This window comes from Petaurus breviceps, unplaced genomic scaffold (genome assembly GCF_028583685.1).
Source record: "Petaurus breviceps papuanus isolate PSGF00001 unplaced genomic scaffold, PetGlider_PUasm1.0 207, whole genome shotgun sequence".
NCBI classification, from domain to species: Eukaryota; Metazoa; Chordata; class Mammalia; order Diprotodontia; family Petauridae; genus Petaurus; species Petaurus breviceps.
The window spans coordinates 32,793,555-32,813,034 of NW_027185850.1; the positions used below are offsets into that span (position 1 = coordinate 32,793,555).

General features: G+C 36.2%; 1 protein-coding gene across 4 annotated transcripts in view; it reads right to left on the bottom strand.

The window, feature by feature from the left end:
* Window positions 1-618: 618 nt before the first annotated feature.
* LOC138165087 (BTB/POZ domain-containing protein 8-like) overlaps window positions 619-19,480 on the bottom strand; it is a 121,072-nt gene continuing 102,210 nt past the window's right edge. For all 4 annotated transcript variants that reach the window (XM_069093234.1, XM_069093231.1, XM_069093232.1 and 1 more), the window contains 6 exons: window positions 17,531-17,592; window positions 7,571-8,282; window positions 7,101-7,185; window positions 6,359-6,492; window positions 2,843-5,224; window positions 619-1,525 (listed from right to left, as the gene is read on the bottom strand). In XM_069093234.1, coding sequence (XP_068949335.1) covers window positions 1,053-1,525; window positions 2,843-5,224; window positions 6,359-6,492; window positions 7,101-7,185; window positions 7,571-8,282; window positions 17,531-17,592 — 3,848 coding nt within the window. In that variant the 3' untranslated portion in view covers window positions 619-1,052. The remainder of the gene's footprint in view (window positions 1,526-2,842; window positions 5,225-6,358; window positions 6,493-7,100; window positions 7,186-7,570; window positions 8,283-17,530; window positions 17,593-19,480) is intronic.

The window sequence follows — 19,480 nt, forward strand, 5'->3', positions numbered from 1 at the left end:
TATATTTTGTGTCAATCTAAGGGTGAGTCACAGCTAACTGTGTAAATACTTATTCAGGGGTAGAATACAGAATAAAGTTTCATCTTCAACCCTAATTATAGAGGGAATGGTAATCAAATGCAGAAAAAAGGAACTAGGAACTAGAGCCATACAAAGAAAACAATCACCAAGAAAAGAAAAACTTTTGGAATGGAAACCACCCCAAAGAACCCCCAGAAATCTCTCATTACTTACCCTGGGGTTGACATCCATCCCGAATATATTGTTCCAAGAGATTTCTCTCATGAAGTAAACAAAAAAGGAATTGAACATTTGTTCAGATACGGAAGATGGAATTTCTCATTTTTCATAAGTAGGAGAAGTGAGGCAGGGGAATTTTAAATATCTGCTTCCCTCCCCCCAACCTTGATTTACATTATTTGCCACTTCTCTCATCTAACAGAAAGTGTTAGTGGTCTTAGGTGAGTTAACATCATTATTTTTCCAATATCACTTTTTAGGAAAGCTAGGGTAGGGCTTCCTGATGTTCAGCATTGACTTACTCTCAATGCCACCCTAATCTGGCACTTAGCTTTTCACAGTTTGAGTGTTATAAGCATAGATGAAGTGCAGATGAACTGACACAAGCACAGTGAATCTTTTATTGTTGAAAATGACCATGTTACCATATGCAGAGCAAAAAGAAATGGGAGTGCTCTGCTATTGTGCATTCACATCTTGAGTATTAAAGGATAAGTGAACCAATGACCAGCTGGGAAAGGAAAAATGAAACAAAAATTTTTTTACAAGTCTCCTAATTTCTCAAAGAACCATAGCAACATGCTCAAGATATTTAGAAAAACCGCTTGTTGAAGCTTTGAAATTTTCCCGCCCCGCCCCTGTGACTATATCTCATTGACAAAGGAATTACATTTACCTAGGTAAACTGAAAAGCCTAGAAAGCTCTCCATACCCAGGGTTGTCTGCCTTTGGCTAATGCAGTTATCATATGGATATAAGCATAAAAAATAAGGGGTAAAGAAGTTCAAAATTTTCCAAAATTTTTAACCTCTTTAGTGCTGAGTTTCTAGTTCAAGAATTGTCCATTCTCCTTGGGGAGAAGAACAATCTTCAGAAGAAAAACTTGTCATAGTGAAGCTTGCTGAAGAATCATCAAGTGGAGATGTGATCTCACTCCATCTGCTCAAAGTGTCCACATGTGCTTTACCCTGAGGCTTTGAACTGTCTCGTGCTAGAAGCAATGTCTGATTGATCAGATACTGTGCTAAATTTAGGTCTTCAGGAACAGAGTTTTTTATATTGAGGTTTGAATCCTGCTCAGACAGCAACTGCTTTAGAAGAGTCCAATCTTGCTCTGCAAAGTGTTGGTCATCTTCATAACCCATGTCTGTGAAATGTGTTTCTGAATCCATTTTCTGCTCAAAAGCTTCTACAACATCCATCTCATAGATTGGAGAAAGGGTTTTTGAAGGCCGATGTTCATACATGCAGGTTTGTGCCAATGTGTCACAATCATCTATGTCTCCTGAAATAATTCATAAGACTACACAATGTAAAAGCTGCACATGTTGGCTGCCCCCTCAGGGTTTTGTAGATCAATATTAACTCAATGTAACAGTGACAATCCAACAAAGTAATAGAACAAAAAAAAAGTTTATACAAAATTGACAAAAATTTGAAGAATTTGTTTTTTACGTAAAAACAAAAACAAAAACAAAGGATGTTGTTTATATGTGAAGTTTAAGCAGCATAATCACCACTGGCAATTCACAATAAATCTCCATACTGTAATTAGAAAACTTCTGATACAGAAAATAACATAAATCATACAAACACAAACACAGAATGCACACGGGCATCTAATTCTCTACAATAACAACGTAAAGAGAAAAAAAGACATGGTAATTTAATGATGACTTTTAAGGTAAATCAGTTTCAAAGAGAAGAAACAAAAGCATTCCATCCCAAGGCTTATTCATCTATTGCACATGCAAGAGAAGCTGCAGGCAAGGACAAACAAACAAACAAAAAAGTCCAACCTGGAGATCACCTGATCGCTTGTTATGGTTTTGCTGAATGTGCTGGTTAGCATTTCGTTAGTTCTGAATATACAAGAGCTAGTAGGTAGCTATTGCATATTTTAAACATGGGTCACTAATTTGAATTACTATAATAATGAAGACAAAGGCAAAAAAACCAACTAGACAAGAACTTATCCAACCATATGAAACAAGACAAAGCTCTTTCATATGTGATCATTGCTTCTAAATATAATCTCTTTTAGGAAATTTATTTTTTATTGGAAAATTTTAGAATAGAATCATAGTGATCCTAGTCTTAATCTCTGTAAAATTTATATAAATTGCTACAATAATGAATATAGTTGTTAAAATAGGTCAATGCTCTTGGTACATTGTTACTATAGTTATTGCACATCCCTCTTAGATATACATTGGCATAGTTCAATAAGCACACTTCATGTATACCAAAATTTCTACTGATAGTCAATAATGCCTGTTAAATTAGACAGAAAATAAATATATTACAGGAAATTGAGCTCTTACTCCTTCGCATAAAATCTCTTAATAGAATGGCTCTAATAACTATCAAAAAATTTTACTAAAGAGTAAATTATTTTTCATTAATATTCCAGAGAAGCAGTAAAGAAACAAACTAGCTGGTTCAGATTTAAAAGAACTTTAAGTTTCATTTAAATTTGAGTTAGTTGGCAAGCAATTATTCTACCTTGCTAAAATGGAGGCCTCAATGCCAGACAACTTTAAAATCTGACTGTTAATTTAAGTTTTCTGAAGGATTTAGTGTTTCTATTTCTGTACATTACCTGCAGTGAGAGCAGCATTAGCATTTTCAGTAGATGCATGGCAGATTTCTCTCACTTGACCTTCCTGAGTCAGAACTTGGCTCCGACGGGAGTCCACAGACCAGGCAGAGTTGTTGGTCTTTGGTGTGTCTGAATCGGGTCCTTTTTGATGAAGTGCCAAATGACAGGGTCTTTCTTGAGATTTTATTTCACCATCGTAAAGTCTGATGCACTGCTGTACTTCACTGTCCTCTTCACTCCTAGCACTGACATTTTTGTCTTCTGGGACACAAGGCTCATCTGCTTTGCTCAGCACATCCACTGCATGATTTTTCCCTGTAGCTGAAGTACCCTGTTTATCTCTTGCTGCAGATTCAAATCCATTAGGATCCAAGAGAGGGCTCCCATTTTTTTCTAATTTGTCACTTTTTCCATGTTGTTTGCACTCTAAAAAACTATCTTCAATTTCTAACGAGTATCTGGAATATGAAGTTTTTCCATGATGTTCATGAGAAAGACTATCAAAAACTTCAGGAGTCAGAGAATTGGTAGAGTGGTGAAGTGGGGTATGAACTTCCCCATCATCAGATCCCAATTCCTCACATTCATCCACGGAAAGTAAAACTGACCTTTTAAAATTTTTGGTTGCAGGAAACTCTTGGCTTTCATTGTCAGCTGCATCTTCAAAAGCCAAATTGACAATTCCTTGGAACTGCTGAGGAGCTGGGTCAGATAAAGGAAATTTTTCTGCAACATTTTCAGCTTCAGATCTTTCATCTTCTGTTTCATCTGCTGAGGAAGAAACCTGGTCTGTTTCCTGAGTAAATGAAACACCTCCTCGTGGAAGATGTTCTTTCTCCTGAGGAAGGTCAACTGCCACTCCTTGACGAGACAAACTTTCAGGCCTTTTCCTAGGAATTTCATCATCACTTGTTGAATTAACTTGGAAAATATCGGAATTACTATGCTTTTTCACTTTTACTTCTATCCTTAAACTACTATCATATATTTTTAATTCCTCAGGAGTGCTGGTATCACTGCTACTTCTCCCAAGAAAATCATGACATAACGTAGTGCTACATTTAGAAATCCCTCTTTCATTTGACCCATCATCATCCTGAGACCCTCCGGCATCATAATCTTCTGATCTAGGCTTTATGTCATCAGATGAGGTGGCTGCACTACCAGTGTCAGATTCAGGACTCTCCCTCTGGTGCATAATACCTGTACTTAAATTCCAATGACCCGCAAAAGGAGTTTCCGGATTTTCATGACTCTCTGGTGTTTCTGTTGGGTTCACATCTCTAGGAGAGTTTCTTTCTGGTGACTGATTCAATGAACATTTGTCAGAGACATCTGATTTGTTTGTAACATGCTCATCTTGTTTCACAAAATATTCATCAGGCAATTCACTAGTAGTGGTCAGCTCTTCCTCAAAAATAGCAGATTTTCTTTTATTTTGTACAGGATCAAAATGAGCATTTATCCTTTCAGAAAGCCTAGCTGAAGTATCTTTCCCACTTGTAACATCTGATGTATTTGTGTCCTTTTGTCCTGGACAGCTATCCCTCTCTGACAACAAGTGCTTTCCATCTGCTGAGTCTAAATGGTTCTTATCCACCAAGTTACCAATCATTTCATACTGCTGGGTTGGATTTGGACTTGAAGTCATGGATTGTAGATTAGTGCTGCTATAAAATGCTGACTCTGCATCACCACTCCCATCAGTACTGTGCCTTGGTACATCATAGTTATTTATTTCTCCATCACCAGGATATTTTGTATCATGTTTATCCTTAGGAATCTGTTTGGATTTTACTTCATTTTTTACTGTTTCATTAAATTTAGGAACAATCTGAATGCTCATAGGAGGGAGTGACAATTCAGATTCTAGTGCAGATTTATCATTTTCTTCATAATTTAATGGCTTTTGTGGATCGGGTAGACTTGATGATGGACACACGTCTACACCGTTGGTCTCCAACACAGGATTAATTGGTTGTCTTCGTTGCTTTTGTTTGGTTTTGTTATTATCATTTGCTTGGAACCCAACAGGTTCAGTTTTCTGGCCCCAATTTTTTGATCCATCATGATGTGTGTTCTTTGGAGTCACAGGTGATTCACTTCTTGAAGGCCTTTGGGAAGAAGACTGACACTTTACTGTAGATTGCCCAGAAATGGTTTTCTGTTTCTGGTCTTTATTGTTGACAGTTTCACCTTTCTTGGAGGGCACCTGAATTTTGGTCATCGTTTTTACATTGGCTTTTGCCAAAGATGCATGTCCTTGCTTTGTGGCTTTTTTCTTAACTGTTGGTGTAGAATGATTTAACTGTGTCACATTTTCTTCAGAATGTTTTAGAGAGGCTGTAGATTTTAATGAACTTGGTGAATCTCCTTGGGATCCTAGCAAAGAAAAAGTTTAAAAATACAATACATCTTTCAAACAAAGAATAAAATACATTTAGTCTTAAATTACTTCACACAAGTAACTAGACTGAATAAAGGCAGAACTACTCCTAAATAGGAGAAAACAGGGTTTTAATCTCCTAAAAAATCATTTTTTTCCTTTTCCATCAATAACTTGTGGAATACAAACTCACTTCATTTTATTCACCTGTTGAAAAAATATCAACTACTTTGCTCTTGGAAGCTAATTCCCAATTTCAAAGTAGCTCTCATCAGGTTCATTAATACATTAAGACAATGTATGCTGAAATATTAATGGAAAATGATGAAGGTGGGATAAATTAAATTTTGGGAACCCATTAAAAATGAAAGTTAAATCCCCTTTTCCCTTAATTTCAACAAATTTTAATTTGGATATTCAAGTTCTTCAAAGAGGTAGTTTAGCATTTTAAATGTCTAATTTAATTTTAAGCTATTATTGGGACCCAAATGACAATCTCCATCTCCATTATAATTTAATTCAAATTCCTATACTTTGGACTTTATAAGTTGCTCTCATCTACATAAATGTCTAATCCTAAAAGAATAATTCTTTAGAAATTAGATGCTGCATTTGATTCTTAGTCACTTTTCTAAAACAGAGAATTGTAAACTGGCACACACTGCAGATTCAAGACAAATTCTCTCTTATACAATACAGATTTCTTAGTTATACCATTAATTTAAGCATTGATTTTGCTGAAATGCTTATAAGTATCAATGAAGCTTTCGCAAACAAACATGGGCTGAAAACAAGGACCTGAAATAGAGAGTAAGTTGGAGATTTTTAATGATTATTTCATCTAATTTATAAAAAATAAGACCAAAAAAAAAAGAAGAAAAAAGAGAAACTCAACCATCTCCCTGTCCCTTATCTAAATGCAAACACTGTGCTAAGAAGCATAAAGTATAAATGCCCTTATATACTTATAGTCTAGAGGGTAAATAAGAAAGAGTGTGTTAATTCAATGGAGAAAAGCAAATTAGAAAGTTTTCTATGGTACTTTGGCTGCCTACTACACTCAAGTTCCAAATTAGAGTTGAGCAGGGAGAGTAATAAAACAGCTCATTTTCAGAGCCTTTTTTCTTTACCTTGGGTTTTGGTAAGACTAGATGGGGCACTCTTTGCTCGTTGTAGGCCTGCAGAACTACTATGTCCTCTCTTCTTCAAAACTGCTTGGGAGATATGATCGCTAGACCCCTTGCCAATAACCTTCTTGGTTGTACTAATAAGAAAAAAAAAAAAGAAAACATGTATTAGATTCGAAAGCCAAAATATGACCTCCAAAATATATATATATATGCATAAAATATATTTTTATCAATAAATTATAAATCATTCAACCTATAGTTTACTTCCTTTCAGAAAGGCAGATAAAAAAATCCAGTTTCATATACTGTCAGTTTTAGAATGAAGATAAAGCAATCATTTATAAGTACCACCAACTTAAATATAACTTTTCCCCACCGAATTGCCATTTCTTCTAAATATTATCTTTCTACAAAAATGCAAATTTTTGACAATATCTAAACCAGGGTTCTTAACCTGGGGTTTGTAAACTTGTTTTTTAAAAAAATTTGATAACTGTGTTCCAAAATAATTTGTTTCTTTTGCAATTTTATATTTTTCTTTATGAATGGAAAACATTATTTCCAGAAGGAGTTCGAGATTCATAGGTTTCACCAGATTGTTGGGGGTATGTGCATTATGTGAAAGGTCCAGAACTCAAAAAAGATAAAGAATCCCTGATATACACAGTAGTCAGATTATGATTAGCTTTTAGAGGAGAATTTAAAACTAACATGCTTATATTAAGTGTGAATGCAGACCTACCTATTACTTATGTGAGTCTCATGTTCATTAATCTTTTTTTTATTGGAAGCTCCTTCAGTATTTCTTAAAACAGGCCGGGATTTCACTGTAATAAATTAAGCAAAGTGAGTTATAAGATAAAATGTGTTAAGTGTATAGCAATTATATATTGGCCAAATTAACTGGCCATAATTCTAAACAAAATTTAGGATCACAGGACATAGATTTAGAGCTGAAAGACCTTCAAGTTCAACCCGATCTTGTTTAACCCGCTCAGTTTTACAGATGACGTAACAAGAGTTTTAGACAGATGAGGGGAAGTGCCCAAAATCAGACTGCTAATTAGTCTGGATTAGATCCCACATCTTGAGACTCTTAGCTTAATGGATTTTTTCCCCATAGCTCTTAAAACCAAATAAAGATCATTCAGGTTCACTTTTTCTAGAAATTTCAACAGAAACTATTAAACAATGAAGGAAGCCTTTACCTACCTGCACCAGAACCTTTGGAAGTCTCTAAGTGGCCTCTCGTTGCTTGGCTTCCTTGAGGAGAATTACAAGGAGATGGTTTACTGTCAGAAGGCTTCTCTTCCTTTATAGATGCACGTTCCTTTGGTTCATCTGGGCAGTTGCTGGGACTTTGTAATTCCACACTTGAACTGGAAGACTTGCTGAGAGTGCCTACAGGGCCTGAGCTGGAAGCATCCTTCCCAGTGGTTTTCTTCAGAGGCTTTGCTTTAGCTGATGTGTTGGAGTTTCCAGTGAGGGTTTTTGGCCGAGCTCCTGCCCCTTTTCCTTCCTGGGTTTTTACTCCTTTTCCACTTACTGAATTTTTCTGGCCACTTGAGGAGGAAGAGCGCTCAGTATCTTGTCGAGCAAACATATCAGTCTTAGTGTTATCATTATTTTCTATTTTGGGCTTTATAATAGCTCTAGGCTTTCCAGAAGGAACCTTTTCCCCAGTTTTAATATCTTTTGTAATCTTAGACACTGCTTTTTTACTGTCTCTTCCCTTTAAATCATCATGCTTTGAAGATTTATTCACAGTATTTCTGTTTGTACTTGATGCATGTCCAGAAGCACCTAGCCCATCAGATTTCATTTTCTCTTGATCCGTGGAGGGGTAACTACAGGAATCTTTCTTGTCTTTTCCTCTCCAAGATCTGTTTTTTATATCACTAGAGTCTGAAATGGATCTATTTTGCTGGAAAGAAGAGAAAAGAGTGATATAAAAGAACATGTACCATTTTTAGTTCCTTATTATATAGCAATCTGTCTGTTCTAAACTAGCATATACTAGTTTAGTATATACTATATATATACTATACACACACACACACACTAGTTTAGTATATATACATTGAGAAAGACTCAATACTGAGTCTTTCAAAGAAGAGAAAAATGAGGAAAATTCATGTTATAATTATGGACTGCTTCCAACATGAATTCTGATTTTTTAAGGACATCTAAATCACAGGAATGAATAAAAGTTTATTTCACATTATTTTTAGTTCAGGTTAAAATATTATTTAAGAAATGCATATTCACCATTCCACAATAGGTAAAGTAGTCAAAGGATATAAATGAACAGTTCTCAGAAAATTGGAAACTACTAAAAATTACATAAAAGAACGTTCTAAATCACAAATAAGAGAAATCAAAACAATCCTGACGTTTCAACTCATATATGGCAAAATGGTAAAGATAGTAAATGATGGGAACAGCTGATGTTGGAGAATTTGTTGAAAGATCTGTACTAATGTATTATCAGAGAAGTTATGAATGGGTACAAACATTATGTAAAGCAATGTAGAATTATGCAAATAAAGGGACTAAAATGTCGATACCCCTTGACCCAGAAATCCCACTGACTAGGCATATAATTCAAGAAGGTCAATGACAAAAAGGCCCCATATATACCAAAATACTTAGGTCAGTACTTCCAATATAAAATCCTCTGGTATTTAAAGCCATTCATGACCTGTTGTTCCCCAACCATCTCAGTCTTCTTAAACATTATAATTCCTATTTACTCTTCAACCCAGTAACACTGGTCTACTCGCTATCACATGAACAAGACACTCCATCTCTCCGCTCTAAGCATTGTCACTGGTTGTGCCCCAAGACTGAAATGCTCACGTCCCTCTTCTCCGCCTCATGGCTTCCTCCAAGTCCCAGCTAAAACACCACCTTCTACAGGAAGCCTGTTCCATCCCCCTTAATTCTAGTGCCTTCTCTCTGATGATCTGCAGTGTGTCCTATATACAACTTATCTGCATGTATTTATTTACGTGCTTTCTCCCCACTAAACTCTGAACTCTTTGAGGGAAGGGAATGTCTTCTGCCTTTCTGTGTTTAGTGTGTAACACAGTGCCTGGCACACAATAGGAATTTAATGTTTATCAACTGACTGAAACAAAGATTTCCACTGACTGGGGCATGAATGTAATGGAATATTACTGTGCTGTAAGAAATGATGAATGTGATTAATAGAGAAACATGGAAAGATCTATACAAACTGATATAGAGTAAAGTAAGCAGAACCAGGAAAACAACATGTAATAACTACAACAATATAAAAGAAAAAAAAAACACTGCAAAACAATAAAACCAAATTTGCAAAATTATAAAGACAAAGCCTGACTTCAAAAAAGAGATATGAGAATATACTTCCCTCACCTACTTTTCTTTTCTGTTTGTTTGTTTTTTTTGAGGGGAGGAAGGCAGGGCAGTTGGGGTTAAGTGACTTGCCCAAGGTCACACAGCTGGTATGTGTTAAGTGTCTGAGGCTAGATTTGAATTCAGGTCCTCCTGACTTCAGAGACGATCCTCTATTCACTGTGTCACCTAGCTGCCCCTCTTGTTTACTTTTCAAAGGCCTATGGGTGTGTAAGATTGCATATTAGATTTTTTTTCAATGTGCTGATTGTTTTCACTGAAATTTTTTCCTTCATCTTTTTTTTCTTTTGTTCTTTGTTATAAAGGAGAGATTTTATAACAGAAGGGAGAAAGGAAGTATGAAGAGGGAAATAAAGACAATATAAAAACAAAAGACCAATAAAAGTCTAATTAAAAATTTTTTTTAAAAAGGTATATGCTTATCTACTTCAGGAGACTAAGGTAGGGTACATAACTAAAGAAGAAAGGTCAAAGGTGCTTGCATGGATCATGAAGACATTTTTAAGCAGGTGTAATATAAGGGAAGGTCCTTGCTTAAAAACCTCTCCCCCAATTATGCCCGAATTCTACCATTAAAGAGAAACATTTCTTTTGAGTTAAGAACTATCCATTTTTGGCAGTCTTCTTATATAATGCAAATACTACTAAAGAGGAAGAATAGTACATTGAGCTCCTATAAGCTATAGCATGAAATGGTGTAGTAAATAGAGAATTGGCTTGGAGTCAGTTATGTGCCTCTGAAATATAACACTGGTGGTGTGGCCCTGGGCAAGATACTTGATTTCATACCTCAGGCAACCTTCTGAGAGAAGAAGTTGCAGAACAGCTATTAATCTGTATCAGTAAGAAGGAGTTTCTCTCTAAGAGTTCCCTAAATCACAGGTCAAATAAAACAGTAAGTTCTGAAGGATGTAAAATGAGGGGAAAATAAATACAGAAATGGGAAACAGTTGGGCACCTTCACTTGTTTTATGCAGTTCTGCTTAGCATAGTCATAGAACAGATAAACGGATTAAAATTTTGTAAGGCTGGTAGATTTTCCTAAGTTATTCTGAAGGTCATATAAAAATAACATATTAAAATGTACTTTGATTTGTAATAAAACACATAATACTTTTTCCTCCCTTGGTTAAGTTTACCTTAAACTTAGCTAAGTGTAGTTTAATGGTATTCTACAGTTTTTACTTAGATCTTCAATTTAGGTATATAAAATTATACATTCCTTCACGCTTAAGAACTGATTTAGAGTGTTCTCAGACCAAAAAAATGAATGCAAAAATATAAAGTGAGTGAACACTGGTAAATACATTCAGTAAAGGAAGATATCAGAGTGTAGGAAAAAACTTTAGTGCAAAACAAGGTAAGATGCCTACCATTTGTTTTACAGAGGCAAAGACACAGAATAAAAGCAGCACTGTACATCAGAGCTAGGTTTGAGACCTAGCTCCACCACTAACTAGCAACAAGGCACGTCCCCTCTGAGATTTGCTTTCTTCATGTGCAGATAAATGAAGTCGAACAAGATGGTCTTCAATGTCTCTTCTAGCTCTACCATTTTGTGATTACCATCACCCTAGTCACCGCTTATTAGAGGAAGCATGGAAGAGCTGACAGAAGACCTGGCTTATGTCTTGCTTCTGATATGTCATCTCAGCAAAACCATAGACAAGTGACCAAACCTCTCAGTGCCCCAGACAGCTCTCTGAGATGCTAGCTCAGATCTGTAAGAGGGACAGAGTTTCCAGGATTTTCCTATATATTGATGAAATCACAGATCTGGACCAAAAAAGAAATATTACTCACAGTAATGAGTAACAGTAAAAACCGTTATTCATCATAACAATTATGACTATTTTCTGGTCTCATAAACATGTGGTAAAGAAATAGTTTTAGTTAGCTGCTTGCTGAGTAATAAGTGGGTGTGTATGTGGTTCAAGTGAAGAAAGTATAGAGGAAGAGAGGAGAGTGGAAGGGAGGAGAGGGCTCAGAAAAAGTTTCAACAGGTACCAAAACTCAGGGGTGAGAGATGAATGATGATCCAACAGAAGAGAATGCAGAGAAAGGTAGGAGAACTAACCTAAAAGGGAGGAGAGAATGATTTGGTGAAGGGGATGGTCAACAGACGTCCGGTAAAACGAGGACTGAGAAAAAAAGGCCTTTGGAATTAGCAGTTAAGAAATTGTTGGTGACTTTGGAGAAGGTAGTTTGTGTGGTGATGTTCTGGTAGAATGGTGGGGTAGTAGCTAGGTTGAGAGGGATTGAGAAGTGATGAAGTTTTGACCCAGCAATACCACTTCTAGGGCTGGATCCCAAAGAGATCACAGAAGTGGGAAAAGGACCTGTATGTACAAAAATATTTATAGCGGCTCTTTTTGTGGTGGCAAAGAATTGGAAATCAAGGGGATGCCCATCAATTGGGGAATGGCTGAACAAGTTGTGGTATATGAATATAATTGAATACTACTGTACTATAAGAAATGAGGAGCAGACAAACTTCATAATAAGTTGGAGAGATTTATCTAAACTGATGCTGAGTGAGGAGAGCAGAACCAGGAGAACTTTGTACACAATTACAGACACAATGTATGTGTGACGACTAACTTGGATAGACTGGGCTCCTCTCAGCAATACAAGGTTAGAAGACAATTCCAAAAGCCTCATGATAGAAAGAGACATCCACATCCAGAGAAAGAACTAGAGAGTTTGAATGCAGATTGAAGCAAACTACTTGTTCTCTTTTTGTGTTTTGTTTCTTTTTTCTCACTGTTCACTCCATTGCTTAATGTTTAATGTGAAGGTATCTGTAGATCCTATATTTTATTGCATGCCGCCATGGGGGGGAAGGGGGAGAAGAAGGAGGAGAAAATCTGAAACTCAAGGTACTGTGGAACTGAATGTTGTAAACTAAAAGTAAATAAATATATTTTTTAAAAAGCTAAAAAAAAGTGATGAGGACAAGAAAAAGTAGAAAACAATGAGTATAGAAAACCCTTTCTGAAAGTTTAACCATGAAAAGAAGACGAGATAAAAGAAAATGGCTTGAGAGGATGGTAAGATCAAGTCAAAGGTTTTGGTTGTTTTAAAGAATGGGACATATGCAGGCAAGTGTATAGATGGAGAGAAAGATGCTAGTAGTTATGGAAAAATTGAAGATGAGAGAAAAAGAAGGAACAGTTAAGAGATAAGCTGCGGGCAGGAAGGGCTTGGATCAAGATCACAGGGTTGGCAGGTCAGCCTTAGCAAGAAAAAGGGACCCTCTTGATTTAGTGAGGCTTGTTGGGATTCCCTGAGAATAAATGAGTCGGTGGCTCTCTCTATTATCTCAGGCTACTTCTGCTCATTTTTGTCATTGTCTCATTCCAACATTATTGCCACCTATGCAGATTTTCCAGTTTATCAATGAAGTGTAATTATCAACACTTAATTTGGTTCTGTACCTCACTATGAATTCCTGGCACTTAAAAAGTAGTGTTGATAGAGTAGAGTACTTTATTTACTTCAGATTTTTGTTTTCATTTATTATGCTCTGAATTAATGCTCTACTGTAAGAAACTTGTTTATGATGCCCAGTTTACTGGAGTTTGTTATACCATCTTGGCAAAGGCACCAAAAATAGTTATCGTAGAGTATACTTTGATAGTAGATGTCTGTTCATACTGAAATTGGCTTTTCACAGTCTATAGTAGGCCATATATCACTGGAAAGGGTCACAAGTACATGGAAGAAAGACTGGACTTGTTTGGCTTGACATTGGAGGCAGTGTGGCATGGTTGGTCCAGTGAACTTGGGGTAAAGAATACTTGGCTTCAGACCCCCCAGAAGCTGCCAGCTGCCTGAGCCTGGGGAAGGCACTTAACTTCTCTGTGCCTCAGGCTCCTCTGTAAAGTGTGTGTGTGAGTAGGTTTTAAGGTCCCTTCTAGCGCTAAATCTGTGATCCTCTGAAGTAGGAGCAATGTGTGTAAAAAAGCGAAGAAGAAAACGTGGGCTTGAAGTATCGCAATAGTCTATCACAGAGCTACCCCTTATAATTAGCCAAATGTGTCTGCAAGTCACGGAATAGTCTACATCTCCAAGGATTTGAAGTTGCGGGTCACCCAAAGGTTAACAGAAAAGACACTTGGTGAGCCTGGGAAGGCTGTGATACGCTACCCACCAAGAACTATAAAAGTGAAACTATGTGAAAGATGTTGTTAGAGATGTTAGAAAGGGAGATGGCAGGAATGAATGATAACTGAGGTACAGCACTGGTATACATACACTAGTGTACATACAATATCAGGAGAATTAGACTGAAATCCCTACTATTACTGACTGTATGTAGTCTCAGAGAGAATATTTGAATGGACACGGCCAGTAGTCACATAGGATGAAAGAGCCTGGATGGTTTGTGATCTGTATCATTGGGGAAGAGCCCACAATGATGCAGTCATAGGCTCTAGACCCATAAAGGCCCTCATTGCGTTCAACCTCCTTATTTTATAGGTGAGAAAACTGAGATGAAGTAACCTGCCCAAAGTCACACAGTTAAGCATTGGGTGGGATCTGTATCTGGGTCTTTTGACTTCAAAGCTAGTTTGCTCTGTACTACTCCAAGTCACCTCAGATTACAGAGACACTGAAATAGCGAAGATTCTTCTATGTGCACTGGTGCTTTACAATTTCCAAAGCCCTCCACAGCACTCTATCCCTGCATTACACATTCCTGATGTAGTTAGTACAAGCAGGACTGGTGCCATTTTTTTTTTTTCAGACAACGAAAGCATGGCTCAGAGATGAAGCATCTTGCCTACTGACAGCTGCCAAGTAAAAGGGATTGAAGCTGAATTTAGGCCTTCTTAGACCAAGTTGAAGGCTCTTTTCACCACAGCAGTTTGACTCTCTCAGTGTACAAATAACCTTTTGTGGGCCTCTCCATGAGCTTGATGGTCACTGAGTTGTATTCTCTTCTGCTAGGATTGGGACAGTTAGCTGGTTTGTTGGTAGTTTTAATTTTTTAATTTAATTTTTTCTATTAATAAGCATTTATTTCTCTCTCTCCTATTTTCCCTGCTCCCAATGAAAAAGGAAAGAAACATTGCCCTTTGTAGAAAACATGCATAGTCAAGCAAAACAAATGTCCACATTGGCTATATCCAAAAATATTTTGCCTAATTCTACATCTTGTGTGATTAATTTATTATTCAGTATTTGGCTGTTGTTCCCAACCCCCTCCCCTGCTTTGTGCCAATTTTCTGTGTTTTAAAACTTTTTTTTATTATGAAAGTAACCATCAATAAAAACATTTAAGTGAACAAAACTACATTAAATTATGTATACCAAAGTATTCTGAATTTACATATGTGCATATATGCATATATAAAAATTTTGTTAAAATAACAGCAATATACATAACAAAAATCCGTAAGGGGGGAAGGTACTAGAATTGCTTTACACATAAGTTATGTAATCCTAAAAAAAAAAAAAAACTTTTTGTCTTTTCTGCCTTAATACTTGTTCCTTTGTTTTCCTAAATTGTCAGGGTCATAATGAATGGCTCCCTAAATTCCCCTTTCTGTCCCCAACATAGATGTGAATGAAGACTTTATAGTTTCCCTGTGAGTTTTATGAAATTGGTGCCAGTACTTGGAGGATGGGAGGAACTTTATCTGTACACTGACTTAAAGAGCAGTTTAAATAAAAGTACACACATTAAAAAGATAAAAAAGGAGCAATAATATCTTATATGCTTCTGTGCTCCTATCACTTCTTTCCTGTTTTCTACAGAGATGGTACTGTCATTTTTAAATACAGAATCATAACTAGAGTGTCATTCACTAAAGTCCTCTGATGCCTCATACTGGAGTGCATCTTTGCATCCCGAAGGCTTTGCCAGTCTGTACTGCACAGAACACGACATGTGGAGGCATAAAAACCCAGGACGTTTGTCTGAGTGACTGAACAAGTCACTTAACCTTTCTCTGCCTCAGTTTCCTCATTCATAAAATGAAGAAAGGCGAATGAAGAAGAGAGAAAGAAGGGAAAGAGGAGAGAATGGGAGAGTATAAGAGGAAGAGGGAGGAAAAAGAGAGAGAAGAGCGAGAGAGAGAGAGAGAGAGAGAGAGAGAGAGAGAGAGAGAGAGAGAGAGAGAGAGAGAGAGAGACAAGGGAAGGATGAAAGGAAGGAAAGAAAGGATGGAGGGAGAAGAGGGAAGGAGAGAACTCTAATTCTAATCTCCCCATCCAAGCCAAGGACAAAATGTAATCTATGAACATCAGTCTTTGTTGCTTGCCTCTCTGCATTTGTTGCTTTCTACTCTTAAGTGACGGAAAAAGGTAGGTGACTCAATGGATAGAGCCAGACTCAGGTATGGAATCAAAAAGGCCTGAGTTCAAATCTGCATTCAGACACTTATTAGCTGTGCAACACTGGGCAAGTTACTTAACCTCTGTTTGCTTTAATCCACTGGAGAAGGAAATGACAAAACCGCCCCAACATCTTTATACAAGTATATATGACCCATCATCTTGGTTGTCTGATCAAATCTTATTTTAAAATACATAAAGTTAATCACTGAAATCCAGTGGTGCGGAACCTGTGGCCCTCAAGGGCAGTCCTTTCACTAATCGGATTTGTTCTGTGAAGTATGGAGTCAGTCAAAGGGCTACACTTGAGGACCTTGAGGGTGACCTCAAGGCCGCAGGTTCCCCACTCCTAGATATAGTACAGTTACACCTTTCGAGCTGTTCCAAAACACTGTCACATTGAAAACTGCATGGCAATGGATTTGGTGGGCTCTCACTGGACCATGAACTTATGCTTCTGGGTAGCCTGCTGGCTCAGAAAATCAAAGCACTTCACAGTGAAATCTTACTACAAATAATTTCAGAGCCCAGCCCCATGTTATAGGTGAACCTTTGTTACAATGTAATCTGAAATATTCTTGAGCAAGATCCAAAATATATCCAATTCATATGGAATTTCACACAAATGACAATTACATTATGATGATGCAATACTATTAGCCCATTTAGCTTAAAAATACAGTGTTCATACGTTCAATGAGCATATATTAAGCACCAACTATGTATAAATCTGGGCATACAGAGACAATAATGAAGCTATCCCTGCCATCTAGTTTGTATTCTAGGGGAAATGACATGCATAGAGATAAATGAATATGAAATAAAGATGATATACTAAGCAGTCTGGGATGGGAGGCAGGACTGACAGTCCTGCAGCCTCTCAACTGGGTCTGGCCTCTACTGGTACCAGTGAGAGTGGTTTGGCATTTACATCTGCCAGTTCTGTCAGGACTCTGGGATGTATTTTCATTTGGGCATGGGAATTCAAATACTTTAGCATAGGGAAAAGAGGAACAAATGAAAGATGTATCTTTAAGAAGTAGGTTAATTAGGAAATTTTAAGACTGAATTAGATCTACAATTCAAATATTTGAATTATTGGTACACCTCCAACATGCTTAGTTGCCAATAGGGCTTTCAAGGAAATGGAAGAGGTATCATACCATCCACCACCCGTGCCAACGAGATAGTAAGTACTACAAAATAGCATATTCTTTCTAAATATGCTATTAAAACTTAAGGACTGCACTAAGGTTTTTGGAACCTCCTACGTAAAATGTCAACTTAAAATGCCAAAAAAAATCCGGTGAAAAAGAATCATTAACAATGAAGGAACAGAATTGACACATACATTATTTCAATATTTAACCAAATCTGAAATTATTGTTGAGAATTTTTTTCTATTAGACATATGAAGATGAAGAGATTTACCTGAGAACTACTGAATATCGGTTTTTTGCCAAGTCTTCGATCATCACCCTTATCAAATGCAGCTGCAAGAGAAACAGTAGTTTAATTCTTTAGGAATAAATTTGTTTTCATAAAAGGAAAGCAGGAAGGCAGCAGGTAGGAAGGACATGTTTGGGTGGAGATAATTTTGGGTTCTTGAAAACAATTACAGCACACTTCAAAATTCCCTGCAAACTTCAAAATAAAATCTGCATGGTCTTGCTCTGGTTCCCATAGTATTCCTTTAAGTTAATGGCAACATTATGCTCACATCACCTTTGAATGTGTCCTTAAGTGAGATGAAAAATTGATTCTCATATACAAAAGATTTATAAACCAAAAGTAAATTCTTAAAATTTTAAAATTAAGATAATTAATTTCAATTAATTTTCTAATTTCAAAGACTCGACAGCTTGTAACAATGCATATATCTTTTTAAAAAGCATCTATAATAACTTCATTTAAAAATAATTTGTTAAGACATATTAATTATAAATATATGCTGAATTTAGGGCAGGCTGGAGGAAAGTAGTGTTGGAACTTTGACAAGAAAATGCAAAGCTCTGTAAACCCAACATATATTTCTTAAAACTGTACACAATTTAATGACACAGGTTAAGATATCTAAACAAACATTTGTATTACCATAAACAAAACATTCATACACATCATATTTGGGGCTAGCATGCACTTATTTCTTCAAATAAAAATTCTAATGGCATGATGAAAACAGAAATAACTGGACGAGATTATCAATATCATATGGCTGAAGTCTATTCCTTTGGATATTTTTTTTAAATCTATTCAGATAATGTAAAGATAGTTTCCATAAATTATATGACTTATACTAAAACATTCAACAAAAGTATGCTAAATTTACAGAGGAAGCTACATAGCAATCTCTTCCATTACACAGAAACTATGCTATAGGACAAAGCAGAACCCTGAAAATGGGCATTGCAGGGATTGATCCTTGGTGAGCAAATGACTCTACATTTATACCCATAAAGATATTAACACAAATCACTCCCAAAGATTAATATACTTCAATGAGATTATGAGAAGTGCATGCATAAGATTATCCAACCTCTTCCCTTTCTGGGGGCTGTGGGGTGGGGTACCCAATGCAGTATTTCTGCATAGCTTACTAAGGTCTTATAAATTTTAACAGATATGAAACTGAAGACAGGTCATTTTATAATACTAATATTTTCATAAATTAGTATTTGGAAATAGGAAGATTCATGTATTAACCATCTTTATTACTAATTAGACATTCAAAGTTTTGAATGATTTTCCTATAGCTTTAAAATAATTAAAATGCAAAACATTATAAAAATCTCAACTTGGGGACATGAAATTTTCTAAAAGAACAAAACAACAAACACCCCCAAAAACTTTGCTACCAATCAGGAGAGAGTTTTGAATGACACCTATACCACTGACTGATCTAGGGTTTTTAAAAAAAATCTATAGAATTTTTAATGGACAAATACAGGTGCTACATAAATTCAAAAAGAAAAGCACACCATGAAAAAACTCTCCCAAATTTTTAAATGCAAAAAAGAAATGACAGAACATTTTAAACTACACATCCATCAGATTGTATTTATACCCCCACATCATAGTAATAAAAGGTAGATGGATTAGATCATTTACCCAACATGTACTTAAGGAATTTAAAGAATCAAAGCTATCATCATAAATACTTTTTATTATGTGCAGATGTCATGTGTTAAAATTCATAAAATGGTTTGTTCATATAAAGCAAAATAACATGATCCAAAATGTCTTTCTAAGTAAATATTCTTACTGAACATTGCAATATGTTTTCTGTACCATCTGCTTTAACAAAGATGGTCCTGAAGCCATTTTCAGTTCCACACCCTTAACATTTTACTTTAACATTTTTGAAACAAAGAAATATTCAGA